Source organism: Puccinia triticina, chromosome 3A, assembly GCF_026914185.1.
Source record: "Puccinia triticina chromosome 3A, complete sequence".
In the NCBI taxonomy this organism is placed as follows: domain Eukaryota; kingdom Fungi; phylum Basidiomycota; class Pucciniomycetes; order Pucciniales; family Pucciniaceae; genus Puccinia; species Puccinia triticina.
The window spans coordinates 1,648,265-1,663,203 of NC_070560.1; the positions used below are offsets into that span (position 1 = coordinate 1,648,265).

Below are 14,939 nucleotides of genomic sequence, written 5' to 3' on the forward strand. Positions count from 1 at the left end.
GATCCTTGGGCGCCATCCAATCTAGCCGCATATTCCAGGCGCTTAATAAAATCTCCAATGTCCATGTTTGTACCATCAAAGATAAGTCCTTTGGCGCCAGCTTTGATTTTAACTGGTTTCCTTCCAAATGGTTCTGGGTTATAGGCGGGGAGCTGAATGCTAGTTTGTAAGAAATGTGGGGTAATTTGAGCTGCTGCGCCTGATTGGCGAGTCTGGTTTACGTATTGCGGCGCAGGGCGGTATTGACTGTTTAAAAAGTTATTTCCTAGGAGTGGATCCAACGCTGCGCTTCCTGTGGTCGAAGGGCTAGTATTTCTCATTGGTCCAGGATTAAATGGCACTGAGGGCGCTTGATTTGATGAAAATGTAAGCCCGCTATTTACTATTGGCATAGCTCCGACGTTCCTCGGCGTAACTGACGATCCAGCGTTCCCCGGCGGAACCGACAATCCAACGTCCATCGGCGCAGGCGCTAATCCAACATTTGCTTGTCTAGTATTTCCTCCAAACGGCGGAATTTCCATATTAGATAAATGGAACCTAGGGTACGGTCCGGAGAAAGAGCTTCGTCTGCCGGCGTTAGGCATTTCTTGCGGTATTTCTACGGTTAAGTTTCTAGAGTCTACTAAGTTGATGATATAGTTATTTAAGGTAGAAAGACTTGGGTGTGTCGAGTTTAAAGGTATTTCAGAAGAATTCTAGGTCGGAATTTTGTTTGAAAAGATTTTAAACTAAGAGTAAGAGTAATTTTTCTACTAAGATCAATAGAATTTTTAGAGTAATTTTTAACTAATGTATTTATTTAGCCTAGAAATGACGAGACTATAAATCTAAAGATCTTCAGGCCACTGTTGGGACACCACTTGTGGAACTACTCTTTGGGGGAATAGAGCTTAGAGAGGGATGAGTGCGTGAAAAGCTGCCTCTCAGGTTGGGAGAGTAATATGGGACAAGAATAAGAGTATGGACTCTTAAAGAAAAGTGTGGCTGATGAAGTATTGAGAATAGTGCTTTCTAGACGAAATCAAGGGGGAAAATATACTGTAAAATATGTGGTAAAATAGGCTATGTAATTCTTATTCTGTGACCAGGGATGCAAAGTGACAATCTGATGGGGGACAAACAGAATGGGCCAAAAGGCTCTACATTTATAGTGAGGGGACAACAGGTGGTTCTGAGACGAAGAGAAAGATGGGAACAGGGTACAAAAAGCCTCCAACAAGGTGACAAGGCAAAAAAACAACAAGGCATCTACTACATGGCTTGGGATGACATAAGAGGAAAACAATAACCATGGCGCATCAGCCGCCATGCATCTGAGAAAGAGTTACGCCTTGCTGGAATATAGAGGAGTTAATTCTAGTGAACACTCAGGGTCCTTCCTAATAGTCTGGCTCTGTTTGATGGTGGACTTTCTCCCACTTTGAACCTGATTTTGTACATATTTTATTACCCATTGTGGAGGGCCATCCATGAAAGTGAATACTGAGAAGTTGAGGCGCCTTGTAGAGATGTTTCTAGGCTATTATGAAGTGTCTGTGGGCGTGGATTACATGTACCAGAGTGATTTCTAGAGGGCGTTTGGCGGTGATTCCTTCCTGGTGAGTGTCTGAGTGATGTAATAAGGTTTTGATTAGGCTCACCACAGCGGCAATGAATCCGTTTCGTTGGGCGCTTGAGAAGTCAACCACGCTTTGTAAGAGTTGGTCCCGCTTGTCCTGGAGAATTGAAGGGATGAGGAATTGTTTGAAGAGTGTAGAGAAATGAGTTTGATAATATTTTTCGGTAAGACCTCTGATCCAGCTCAGTTGAACCGGAATTCATCTGTTGATTTGGCTGCAATACATGGATGTTGTGAGAAGGTACCCATTCTTGAAGAACCAATAGGTTACCTTGTGGTATGCTTTATGGTTGCCCATCTAGCCCATTTCAAAATTTCCTTTTTTCTCACATGTACACTCTCAAATCAACCAATATGGCGGCACCACTGGATTCTACGGCCAAAACTACACAGGACGCCATGGACAAAACACCTCAAACCCCCCTGGATCACAAGTTACAACCCCTTCAAGACACCATCATTCAGTTACAGACACAAAAAACACCATACTCAGGTCATGTAATCCGTTACATGAACCACACTTACCCAGGACATGTAATCCGTTACATGGACCACCCTGACAGCTTGTCTACCCTTTACATATACTTTACCTCATCAGCTGCACTCATTTCATTGTGCTTTGCACATGTCATGCAGTGTCATGCAGTGTGATGCACACTTGATGCAGTCTTATGCAGGTGCATGCAGACTAGTGTAATAGGGGCTGCAGTCTGACAGTTGACAGATGACATCATGCAGGTGTCAAGATAGCAAAAACCCCTCATGCAGCTTGCAGATGACATCATTTGACAGGCCAGGCCAGCTAAAACATCTCACCTCCTATTTCTCACTAGCTAAATTCCCTCATATGACATCATGACCTCACGTGACCTGTAAACCACCAGCCAAAATACCTCATTGTAGTCTTCAGGGCAGCTAAAACCCCTCATTCTCTTGTTCCCCTGGAGCTGAAATCACTCACTCTTTTCTATTTAAGGAGGCTCTCCTCCCCCCAGTTGTAATTTCTCTCAGCAAACTACTTGCACTCAGCTTACCCCATAACAGTACAACACTTGCTCACTCAACAGTATTAGCCCCACTATATTGTGGTTTTACCCTTATTACATAACAACTACATACAAATTACAACCTCATTACAACACTTACACATCAGCTACATCACCATACCCCTTAAGCCACCTGCTCAAAGTAGGCTATCTTTTGATACACCTCCACTATCACTACATTAAACCTTCCAATCGTAGATTGGGGGGCTTGTTTTAGTGTCTAGTGACCCAGGAAAGGCAGAGGTAACCTCATTCATCCCTTTCCGCACTCAGCAAAAGGTTCTCAGGAACACTTTTGAGCTTTACAACGTCTGATAGGAGGCCGCCACTGTAAAGCTGATTGCCTTCTTCCAAACGAGCTAGCAGTCTTTCAGCAATCCACTGGGTCTGGAAGGTGAAGTGATTGTTACCGCCGCGGAAAGATGATGAGATGATGTGCATTCCCTTGCTGAAAATACCAAACTGCAGAATCAAAAAAAAAAACTCTTCAATGGGTGACAGAGAAGAAAGAAAACAAAAAGAAGATGCTCACCGATCCCACTCAAGCATTTGCAGGAGGAACTTGTCGCTCATGCCTGAGCCCTTATTCTCGGGGCCAAGATTCAACTCACGCAGGACTTCCCAGCGGAGGTAGCGGAGTCGGTCGGAATTACCAAATGATTTGTGTATGTCCACAACACTGGTAAAGGGCTGATTGTTGTTTTCAGGATTGGGGGCGCCAACCTGTCCAAATTAATTAATTAATTAATATAGTCATCACGGACCAATGGGGAATGAGGGAAAGAGGTTACCTTCAATTCCAGGGTGCTTGCCTTAGGGTTCTTCTTGACCTCCTCAGAAAACTCTGCTCATGCAAGGGGATCCGCCTTCTTTGCAGTTGGCCAGGGGTGTTCGTGATAACCATGATGTTGCATGAGACTCCAGCCCGTCTCTTTGTGGGTGTCAAAGCGGATGCATGTGCCCTCACAGGGCTTCCAGTAAACGTTCCCCAGGCATTCACCAGCACTTCCTTCGCACGGTAGTTTTCTGAGAGACAGAATTGGAAAGTAGGCTAGTTACCAGGGCGGATTTAGTGGATAGAAGTGGAAAGAATAACTTACACATCAAGGAGTTCTTTGATTTTGCCGCGGCCGGTGGGGGGAGGCCCGGTGTAATCACATCCATCATTGTCGCAAAGGAGTACCCCAAGGCACTTGTAGCGGCGCACTTTTCACGCACCCTCTGCGCAAGAATAAACCGTGTTCGTCTTGCAGTATCCAACAAATCCAAAGTTAGTAATCTCGTCTCCTGGTTTGAGGACGAACTTGGTTTGTTGGTTGGGGTAGATTGGGTAACCTTGCTTGTCGAGGATGCAATCGTGGTTGATGAAAGTCTGGTGATCTTGATCCATCCCGTGGGGTATTTCCCAGTTCTGCAACTTGATTTTGTCGGCAGGTAGTGGCACTATTGGCCGTTGAATGGGTGGGGTGGCCTCAGCTTTTCCTTTGATCAAAGCGGGTTTCTTGGTCTTTTGATTCTTTGTCATGATGAGGAGGTATAAAGAAGGAACGTATGTGTAAGTGGATGCGCTGGTGGGTGGAAAGGACTGAGGAGGAAAAAAGAAAGTAGAGACGTCAACTGGGGATTTGGGAGGGGACCGGATGAAGGAATAGAAATACTTACTTGCCAGTCCAGCGGGTTTGGGATAGTGCCACACCATTTACGCGGATGCATCCAATGGGGGAGGATAAGAAGTTGCACAAAGTCAATGGTTGGTTCAAGAAGGCTACGGCGGTGGTTTGTGCGTGTGTGGTGTATGCAGGAGGAGAGCAATTTCTGTATTGGTGAGGGGATTAACCCTATAATTCTCTCACAACCTTGCAAATCTATATGCATTAGTTTGAATCTGCGGATTTGCGTCCGCTTTGAACATGGTTGTGCATGCACCGGATGTAAAATTGCCAAATGCGGGGGCGCAGGGCCGGATTTACAGCATCATCTTTACAAGGCTGAAACGCTGCGCTGCGCTACAAAAAAGCAGTCTTTTAGCGCAGCGCAGCGGGGAACCGCTGCGCGGTCAGCCCAAAAAGCGGTAGCGCAGCGCCAGTCCCGCTGCGCTACCGCTGAAAATAGCGGGGGCCCGCTTTTTCCCCGACCCAAAAAGCGGTAGCGCAGCGGACGAGGCCGCTCCTTTCAGCGCCGCGCAGCGGTCACCAAGACAGCTGCGCTTTGCGCTGCGCTGCGCTTTTTTGGCTGGCAGCGGGGGAGCGCTACGCGGCCAGGTCAAAAAGCGGTAGCGCAGCGATGGTTCCGCTGCGCTACCGCTGAAAGTAGCGGGTTCCCGCTTCTTGCCAGACCCAAAAAGCGGTAGCGCAGCGGCCACCAAAACCGCTGCGCTGCGCTTTTTGAAGCGCAGCGCTTTCCCCCTTGAGCTTTACATGTTGCGGCTTTACATGTGGCCCTTTTGGGCAATGTGTATGTGAAATTACATTCACCCGCAATTTTGTATACTTTTACATCCTGTGCCCTTTGCATGGGGGGGTTGATGCAAAGTCATACATGGCAAAAATCACCCACCCCGTAAGAAAACTGCTACAAATACGTGGTGGATTATGGATACATTGCTACCACAGGACCTCATTCCCTTGGCCAGACCTGTGTTAACTAATGATTGCTTCCGTACATTGCGTGGCGAAATAGGCCAATGACACATCATGAGTGTATCGCGATGAACCTTTCAAAGCAACAACAAGCAGTACCTGCATTGCAGAGCCTTCTTACCTTTGGCGAGACCTGTGTTAAGTTGTCCTTTAGGTGAGGCCTGTGTTAAGTTGTCCTTTAATTTAATCTTGATCAAGCTGTGTCCGCTTCCTCTATGATCAGTGCCGCAGTTGGTCAAGCAAACCCTGCCTCATCAGTAAAGCCGCAATAAGATCTGGCAGAGTTGCTCTGCATTGACTTGTTTTAACAGGCTGGCCAGGGTTGCTTGTGACAGCAGCATATATATTAGGGGGGTTCACGATTGAATTTTACTAAACTTTGGAGCCAAATCTAAGGCCTTTATGAACAAAATTTTGAATTTTTGGGAAAATGCACAGCAGCAGGTGATACTGATCAATCAGTGCAGTTCACCAATTTTTTAAAAAAATGTTCATAAACACCTTAAAATGTGTCCCAAAGTTTTGTAAATTTCAATTGTGAACCCCCCTATTATTTGTACAGTGGGTGCGCTAATATTTTCGGCACCCCATTTTGATGTTTTTGAGGGCCAAGGAGAAACATTATTCCTTTTTTTCTCTTTACAGCTCCTGTCCAAGTGAGTATTGCGGTGATAGTTGTTGGTGCAATTGGGAGCCTTGATCCAAAGGGTGGTTGGGGTCGCCCATGCTTCCAAGCTATTGTTTCTGAGGTGTTTTGGTGAGGTGAAGGGGTAATGGCGGTGTTGATCCTTGACCAACAATAGACTGTGAGCTGGGTGACTGGCCACATGCATCCCTGGTGAAACTCAGGTGTACCTGGTTGTCACTTGTTTTTAGTATTTACCCTGCACCAAAAATAATGGCTCACCCACTGTACATGTGTCATTGGCAGATAATTGATGTGAAACATATTTTCACATTTGACTTACTGTTATACTTGCCTCCAGGCATGTGCATACACAATGAGTAGGCAGGTTGACCCCAGTTCTTCAGCTTTTAGGCCAAGGTTGTGTCTACAAAAGCCCTCCTTTTGGCTCAAGGATCCAGAATTCATCCCACTTTCAAGAAATCATTCACCCACACGTTGCTACCTTTCAAATAAAATGTTATACTGCTTGATCACCATCCACAATGGCTGCTTTCTTTAAATTGCACCAAACGGTTTTACTAGCTCTATTCTGCTTAAAGGAAACTCACGGCTTGCCATCTTTTAGAGAGATTCCTGCTGAAAGTTCAGTCAATACAGGTGGGTATTATAGCTAGCTGCATTCCCTCCAGAGATCACAGGGCTGAAAAGCGTGTATTTTCCACTTTTCTCAAACAAAAAAAATTACAGTTGCCTCTGGAGTGGAGTCCTCAGCAAGGGAGCCACTTCATGTAACTTTTGAAGGGGAATTGACTCAACCCATTGAAGTTCAACGCAAATATAAAGGATTAGCTAATAAATGGCCTCAGTCTCAGAAAGAATCAGAAATTGGTGAGTCACAAATCCATCCATATCACAGAATGATACTGCAAAACACATTATAACTAATACCATACTTCACAGAAAATTTGAATTCCCAACACAAGTGGGGCTTAAATTTAAGCCAAGGTATTTACTACTTTGTTACTTTGATTAATATTATTTATTCTGATATTATTTTTTTTTTGTGAAATATTGCCATTTCTTAACTATAAAAGCTTACAACATGGATTTCTTGGAAAGTCAACTAAACATGATTGTGAATGATTTACATAAGCCTGATAAAAAAGAGGTGAATGCTAGGTTTTATAAGCAAGCTGAGCAACATCTTGCATCATTAATGTTACTTCCAACGGTAGAAAGAGAATCAGGTAAGCCATTCATGAAGATTCATCGTGGGTGGAAATATTTTTCTTCTCCACCCCATTTGATTTTTCTCTGGAAATTGAAATTTAGTATTGCTTATCCACAGGAGAAATTGTGAAAGGAATCAAAAATCCTGAGGTGAGAAAAGGTATTGCATCTGACATAAAAAATGAAGCTCTCAAGCAAAATAATTTGAGTAAGTCACCTAAAATCAATATTGTTTAGAAACATTTTCTTCACACTTACCTCATCACAACTTTCAAAGGGGGTGTTATTCCCAAGCTTATTTCAGAAGGAATTAAAGGTATTTTTCTCTCTCTTCTGCTCATCAGTTTGATTATTACCACACAGAATTGTTTTGAAGAACTGATCATTTCTTGCACTGAAGATCTTGATGTTAAACACCTTGAGAATACCGGAACACTTTACCAAGCAAGTAAGTCATATATGCATCAATTAGAATAGAATCATCCTTATACACCCCATGCAAACAAATTTGATTTTTACCATTGGATTGGCCATGTGCTTTTTTGATTGATAGTGAAACATCAAATTGGAATGAAGGTTGCTGAGGAAATACCCAATTATGTAAAAGAAGTCATGACAAAGATTTTAGGATCAACAGATATAGGTAAGAAATCCCTCCCTCTTTGAATGAATGAAATATCCAGCCACTCACCACACCACCTACTTCATAGAGCGTTTCAATTCCAATAAATTTCAGGAAGAGCTTGCAGGTAATTTTAACCATTTTCTAGATCATTTTCTGGGTAAAAATGATACTGAACCTCAATTAATTACGGGATTGTAGCTTATAATGATGCTATTGAGGTGAGAAATAGAAACTCAAACACAGTATAATTTTTTGGTTACCAGTATACATCATGTAAGTCACTATTGTATTGAGATACAGGGAATTCTTCTAAGTCCCAATGACCACAGAGTAAATTTTCAGTGGAAATTGACATTAATAATTGATGCTTTACAGTGAAAATTTTCAAATTAATTGATGATGTAAAGAAATTGAGGTATTATGTAGCAAGTGCCATAAGGGATGTTTTGACAAGCCAGACAGAAGAAAAGAATCTAGGGACTAGTAATCTTTTGGAAAATTTTCAAGAACTTATTCACATTCAAGATCTGATCTTACCTCATTTTGAAAATGAAGTCATTAAATTAGGTGGTAGAAAATCAGATATATATCAGTGGTCTTGTAAAGGAGATATTCCTAAGCTAGTATACTCTGATTATTTTGCTTCTCCCATGCACCAAATCCTATCTGGTTCAGAAAAATCTGTTTCTTACCAAGATTTCCTGAATTTGAAAGGGGTTTCAAAACTAGCAGAGTCATCAGCAGAAACAACCGGAATTTATTTGCTCAAGAGACTGGAAATTCTGCTAAAAAAGATTGGCTCATTTGAAACTGACAAAGCACTTGATTACCAAATGAACATTCCTGTTTACAAAAAACTCTTCAAGCTTCAAAATTCAATCTTTCTAACAGTTTATCACATGTACAAGAAAAATGTGATAAATTTGCAAGATTACTAGAGGCCAAGGCGGCTGCGCCGCTGCAGGGTCTCAAGAGAAATGGTTGTTTTGCTGCACTGGTATACAATTGGAAAAACCACCGGAAAACCAAGAATTACTTCTGGAATCTCCAAAATTGATCAAAAAAAATTCCCCATCTTGTTTGGTTTCTTATGCAAAAAGTGATACAGTTTGCGGCCATTTTCCTACCAAGCCCTTTGCACACCCCTTATATTTCATTCTCTGGTGAAACACCATTGCAAATAGTTTATCAGCTCAAATAATATGCAACATTGAAGAATTCCTGAAAGTTTTGGACTATGAGTCTGTGTGGGTGTGTAACAACAAATTTATATGTGTTAGCAGTCATTTTACTAATAATCCTGCAGGTTACCCCTTATATCTCATTTTAATTTCCCTGTTATAAAATAAATAAAAAATCATAAATTTTTCAATAATTTACAATACTTTAACAATGTGTTTCAGGCTGCATTTGCAAAAGCCAGCCTGTAACTGCTGTTTTCAGGGGTAGTCATTTATCCCTCAAGGCTACGTTTAGCTAACTATTGTTTTTGATATTTTATGATATGCTACAGCTATGTGTAAATTTAACAGCCCACCGTTGTAGCACATAATCAACTCATGCCAAGGGCTGTCATGGCCTTGCTTGGCAAGATCACACACCCACTACAGAGTGTTGTTTTGAGCTCAAATCTGCTCATGATGATTCATGGGTTTGGCTCAGGAGTTAAGCAGTGCAGCTTTGAAACATGCAGGGAGAAAATTGACCAAATAGTTCCCAAACTTGGCTGGAAAAATCAATTTTTTTGTAATTTGGAATGAGCAAAAGGTACATCCAAAAAGAGGGACAATCAAAAATTGATCAAATGGTTAATTAATCAACACTAAAGATCACAGAAAATCAAAAAAGGACAAGACAAGGATATACCCAAAGGGGAACAATCAACATTTTATTCAGAAAGATTCAATTATTTAGCTGTGATCTTTATCAAAATTGATTTCTAAAAGTGGATAATGCTTTAGATTCATAAGATAATTTTTGAGATATAGAATCATTTTCAAATTATGATCCTCTATAGGTTGAGAATGCATAGGGACTCAGTAAGAGTGGGATATATCCACTCAATGACCGGTGTGTGCCGGTCATCGAGTGGGTTGTGTATCCACTTGATGACCGGTGTGTGCCGGTCATTGAGCGGGCTGAGAGCCACTCAATGACTGGCGTGTGCCGGTCATCGAGTGGGTTATGTATCCACTCGATGACCGGTGTGTGCCAGTCACCGAGTGGGTTATGTATCCGCTTGATGACCGGTGTGTGCCGGTCATCGAGTGGGTTATGTATCCGCTTGATGACCGGTGTGTGCCGGTCATCGAGCGGGCTGAGACCCACTCAATGACCGGTGTGTGCCAGTCATTGAGTGGGTTATGTATCCACTTGATGACCGGTGTGTGCGGGTGCCTGATGTGGACCTCCCATGTTGGCAGCGCCACCGCAGCGCAAGGGAATGACGCCTGCCCGACCATCACGACGGGTTGGCCTGCGGGACGGGCGACCCGAAGGCGCCCAGCGTGGCTTACAACAACCTGATGTGGGTCCTGACGCCACCTGGCCTTGGGCGCCCCGCCCCCTATCACCGTGACGCCAAGCTGAGCATGGCGCCGCGGCTTTCCCCGATTCGTCCGGGTGTGTAGTTTGCATCCATATGAAGTTACTGCCGCGCGGGTCAAAGATGCATCAGCGGCGTGGCGGTGGCATCGTCGCCAAGGATATGCACTTGGCATGCAGGGCCAAGTCGAGGAAGCCAATGCGAGTTTGCTGGGGGAACTGGAACGTGTATAAAAGAGGTGCCCTTGAGTTTGGATAATCCCCAGGGCATCCTCTGCCGCTGTACTTCCAGCGTGCGGTTTGTCCTCACCCCCTCCGCTGTTGCACTTGCGCAGTTTGAGGGGCTAAACTCGTTGGCCCCCCTTTGCATAATGCCTTCAATGCGGCGCGCTGGGGGTCATCCTCTCACTGTTTTTTAACCCTGCTAGACAGGGATGGACAGTGGGCCACGGTGCATCAGCTTGCTGATGTTAGGTGGCTGGTTGCAGGTTATAGTTGTATTTTTTTTGTTGTAAAATTATGTTTTTTTGTTGTTTTGGCATTTGTAGAGGGAAAACCCTTTATGTTTTTTTTCTGGAAGTTGTAGAGGGGAAACCCTTGATTTTTTTTTAAAATTTTTGGATATTTGTGGGGGAAACCCTTGAATTTTTGTTTTGTGATTCAGAGGCTTTAATAAACTTGGATAGAGATTTCTTCCAAAGAGGAAACAATCTTGAAATTGCCATGATTGATAATTTCTTTGGGCCGTATCAAGAGAAGTATTTTTTGGGGGATGAATATTTAAAATTTCCAAGGCAAGACATATTTCCTGCTCTTGGGTGGGAGGGTCACTACTTTGGTGATGTAATGCAAGGTAAGATAAAATTTGACTGAAGTTATGATATGTATCTATTATCTTTTTTTGTTTTGTTTTTGATGACTGACCAATACAGTTTTTTGTTTGCTTTTATTTGAACCAAAGTGATTGGTGAAAAATTAAAAAGACAAGTCAAGTATGACTCACTCAAGCTACATTTCCTTGCTGATGATGGATTTCAAAAAACCAATCAAGAGATGCAGGCTTTGACCATGGGAACAACTGATAATAAATTTGAAGTTATCAAGGAAGATTTTGCAGAATTAATGAAACAGAACCAAAACTTAGAATTTATAGATACCCTAGAGAAGAAATTAGCAACAGATGAATCCCCCAAGAAACGTTCATTTGAATTGAATTCAAAGATAATGAAAGTCAAGGAAAACTTGTGGGGCATTTCCCAGCTGTTTCTAAGACTTGGGGATCTTCCAAAATCTAAAGAAAAAGAACTTTATCTGCGATTGTCATACTTGTTGTTACAGTTTTCTACAGAAAACTATGGAAGAGACCTACTGGAAGAAGACAAAATAGGTGGCAATTTTACCAAGAAGTTTGAAGCAATGTCTTACAGTACTGAAATCTTGTCAAGATTGGATGCACTTGAATCAGCTGTAGAGAGCTTTGGTGAGAATGGACTATCAATTCAAGATTCTCCAACTATTCATGAATGGCATGAGCTTGGCAAGAAAATTGTGCAAGTTATACCTGAAAAGGATAAATTGAATGCTTTACCTGAAAATCCTGAATTGAATAAATATAATCGGCTGGATGAAATAAATCATGCAGCTGATTCTCTTTTTCAAGGCTTTAGTCTTCAATTTTTTGAAGCGGCCTATGAGAAGCTGAAGTTAAATGAAAATCAAGTGGAGCCAGAGACAGAAAAACTTCACAACATTTTGACAGAGCAAATAAAAAAGGCAACTGGAAAAGTCTAACTTAACTCACCAGAAAAAAATGATGATGCAAGGGCAACAAATATTGAAGAGTAAGAACAAAAAAGGATGCCCAAGACAAGGTAAAATGCAGAGAAGAAAGAGAGGGAAAAAAATGAGCAACAGGCAATGTGGAAGATTAATAAAATCACTCAGAAGTTTTTATTTGTCTACCCCTAGTTCTTCTTTCAATCCACTTTTGATTTTTACTTATCTTTTCTCTTTTGAGGTTCTTCTCCAGTGTTTTTCTGTTTTTTTTTTCTCTTCTCTTAACTCTCATTCAGTTTGTTTCATTAGGTGAGATTCCATATGATAATTCAATGTTTTCTTTCTTGGGTATTTTTCTGATTGTTTGTGATTTGAAGGCAGTTGATCTATATTTTTTCATTTCTCTCTCTCAGGTTTGCTTTGGTGGCTATCCAATTTTTGGATATTGCTTTTTGTTTTAGCTTCTGTTTTGGTTTTTATTTTGGGTTCAGATTCAAACGGTGCAGTTGAAATATCTTTTCTTGTGTTTAGCATGTACAAGCCTTTCTGGCTCAATTTGATACCAATTGAGGCATAGTGAGTGAGAAAAACAGAGTACAATTCATCCCAGAACTACTTGCTGGATGAAAATACATCATGTTGCACTGTGGAGAGTCCCAGGCATGTAAAACTATGTCAAAATAAAGCACATGTGCTGAGCTTGTAGCAATGTTGGGCTGCCAAAGTACTTCCAGTAAGTAGTTTGTGGAGATTTACTACCACTGACGGGCTTTTCATTTAGCAGCTAGTGAGTGGTCACCACTTCTAACCAGAAAAAAACAAAATAAAGGGGTTTCTATTAGGGGGGTTCATGATTTGATTTCACAAAAAAACTTTGACCACCCCACCAGGAGATTTGCACATGCTGCACACTTAAACATTTAATCAAATTTTAACTCACCAGAAATGAACCGCCAGGAAAATTTGCTGGTGGCTCAGAAATGGAAACACAATGGTCTCCTTGTAGGCCGTACCATTAGCCAGTCAAAACCAGTCATACAGGGGATACAAAAACCATTCATCCAGTCATTGGTGGTGTATATCCATACACCTCCCAGTCATGGTCATTGATTGGAGTCAATACACTCCACTTCAATGACCAGTCAGGTCCACTTGGAATGGAGAACACCATCCATGTGATCAGTTTTCAAGTGGAGTGCGGACTCCCCTCAACATTAAAAATTCATCAAAGGTAGTAGGCACTCCATCCAATAACCAGTCATTGAGTGGATTAAACATTCCATCCAATAACTGAACATTGAGTGGGGTAAGCACTCCATCTGATAACCGGTCATTGGGTGGAGTGAAAACATCATCCAATAACCAATCATCAAGTGGATTAAGCACCAGTCAATGAATTTTCATTGAGGACTCAGATCAATGACTGTTGTAGAAAGAAAGGATGTCCCTAAATGATCAAGGACACCTCTCTTCAAGAATCTGTATTGGGCTGAGTGATCACCAATGACATCTGCTCCATACTGTTATTTTCAATAGAGAAACCTGCCCTGCCATCCTCCATCCTCCCCTCCATACTTGTTGAGCTCTTTTCCCAACCAACTTTGATCCCACAATGCTATCCGGCCCTAGTTTGACACCTCCACCCAAGCTCTGCATGCTCCACTCCCAGCTCTCCTCCTCTCTGATGCTTGACCTCCCATGTCATCTGTCAGTCTCTAACTGACGCCTGCACCACAGCTCCATCTTCTTTAGCTACCCTGGCTCACCTGCTGCTGCGCCACTGCTATCCAGTCCATGCCCTCAATCTGTCAGAGTCTAGAACCAACAATGGGCCTTTACATTACATTTATTGGTAAACTAAAGAGGTAGTAGATGTTTTTGGCTCAGTAACATAACAGATAGCACCAGGATCAGTAAAGAAAACACTGTATTGGTATTGGATGAAGTCACCAAACCAATACAATCCATGGTATTGTCTTGCCAATACATTCTGATACAATACAAGACAAGTGTATTGCTGGGAGGGGCCATTGGATTGAGCGCCAATTGCCCAGAAAAGGTGTTGTTTTTTCAGATACAATACCACCATATCATATCTTTTTTTCAATACAATACATGGTATTGATTTATGATGTATGAAAAAAACAATACTATATGTAGTATTGGCCAATACCAATCCTGTATTGTATTGTTTCACCATTGGTTGTGATTGTACTCAAATTGATGAGTGGCCATCAAATTGAGTGTGCATCCAGAAGACTGGTCATTTAATGGCACTTGCGGTAGCCCCAACGGTAAGCTCCTTTAAAATTCAGGTTAGCAAACCCGGGTTAGCCTCAAACACATTTGTCCAGGTTAACAAACCCAAGAGGTATGTTGGCTACCAGAGGTTTGATCTCAGAGCATCTCCACCCGGGGAGGTAAACCGGGTTGCTATCCCGCGTTTACCAACCCAAACCCAAAAAACACCACCCACCCGGGGTGGCAAATGAGTTTCTATTTTGCCTCCGGAGGTAAAAATTGGCATCGGGTTGCTACATATGGCAACCCGATAGCAACTCGATAGCAACTCCTCCTGGCTCATCCCCCCTCAACACTCATCAACTCAAGTGCATAGACATGTCATACAACAACCCATAAGGTAAGTTTTACATCAACAAGTCATAAAAAAAACAAAAATCAACCTATGAGAGCTATCAACGACTGTATTCCAGTCATTGAGAGCTTGACTATTGACGACTGGCTTTACAGGTCACACCAGGGGAAATTTCAGGGCACTGGTCATCCAGTGAAAACAAATCACTGGTTATTCAGATCAAGGTATCCCAAG

At 42.3% G+C, this 14,939-nt stretch overlaps 1 protein-coding gene across 1 annotated transcript; it reads left to right on the forward strand.

Annotated features, from left to right (window-relative positions):
- Window positions 1-11,401: 11,401 nt before the first annotated feature.
- On the forward strand, window positions 11,402-12,124 carry PtA15_3A185 (uncharacterized protein; the record flags this gene model as incomplete). The annotated part of the gene is made up of 1 exon (XM_053167128.1): window positions 11,402-12,124. One exon carries the CDS (start codon window positions 11,402-11,404, stop codon window positions 12,122-12,124), a length of 723 nt encoding a protein of 240 aa, XP_053018376.1.
- Window positions 12,125-14,939: the final 2,815 nt, after the last annotated feature.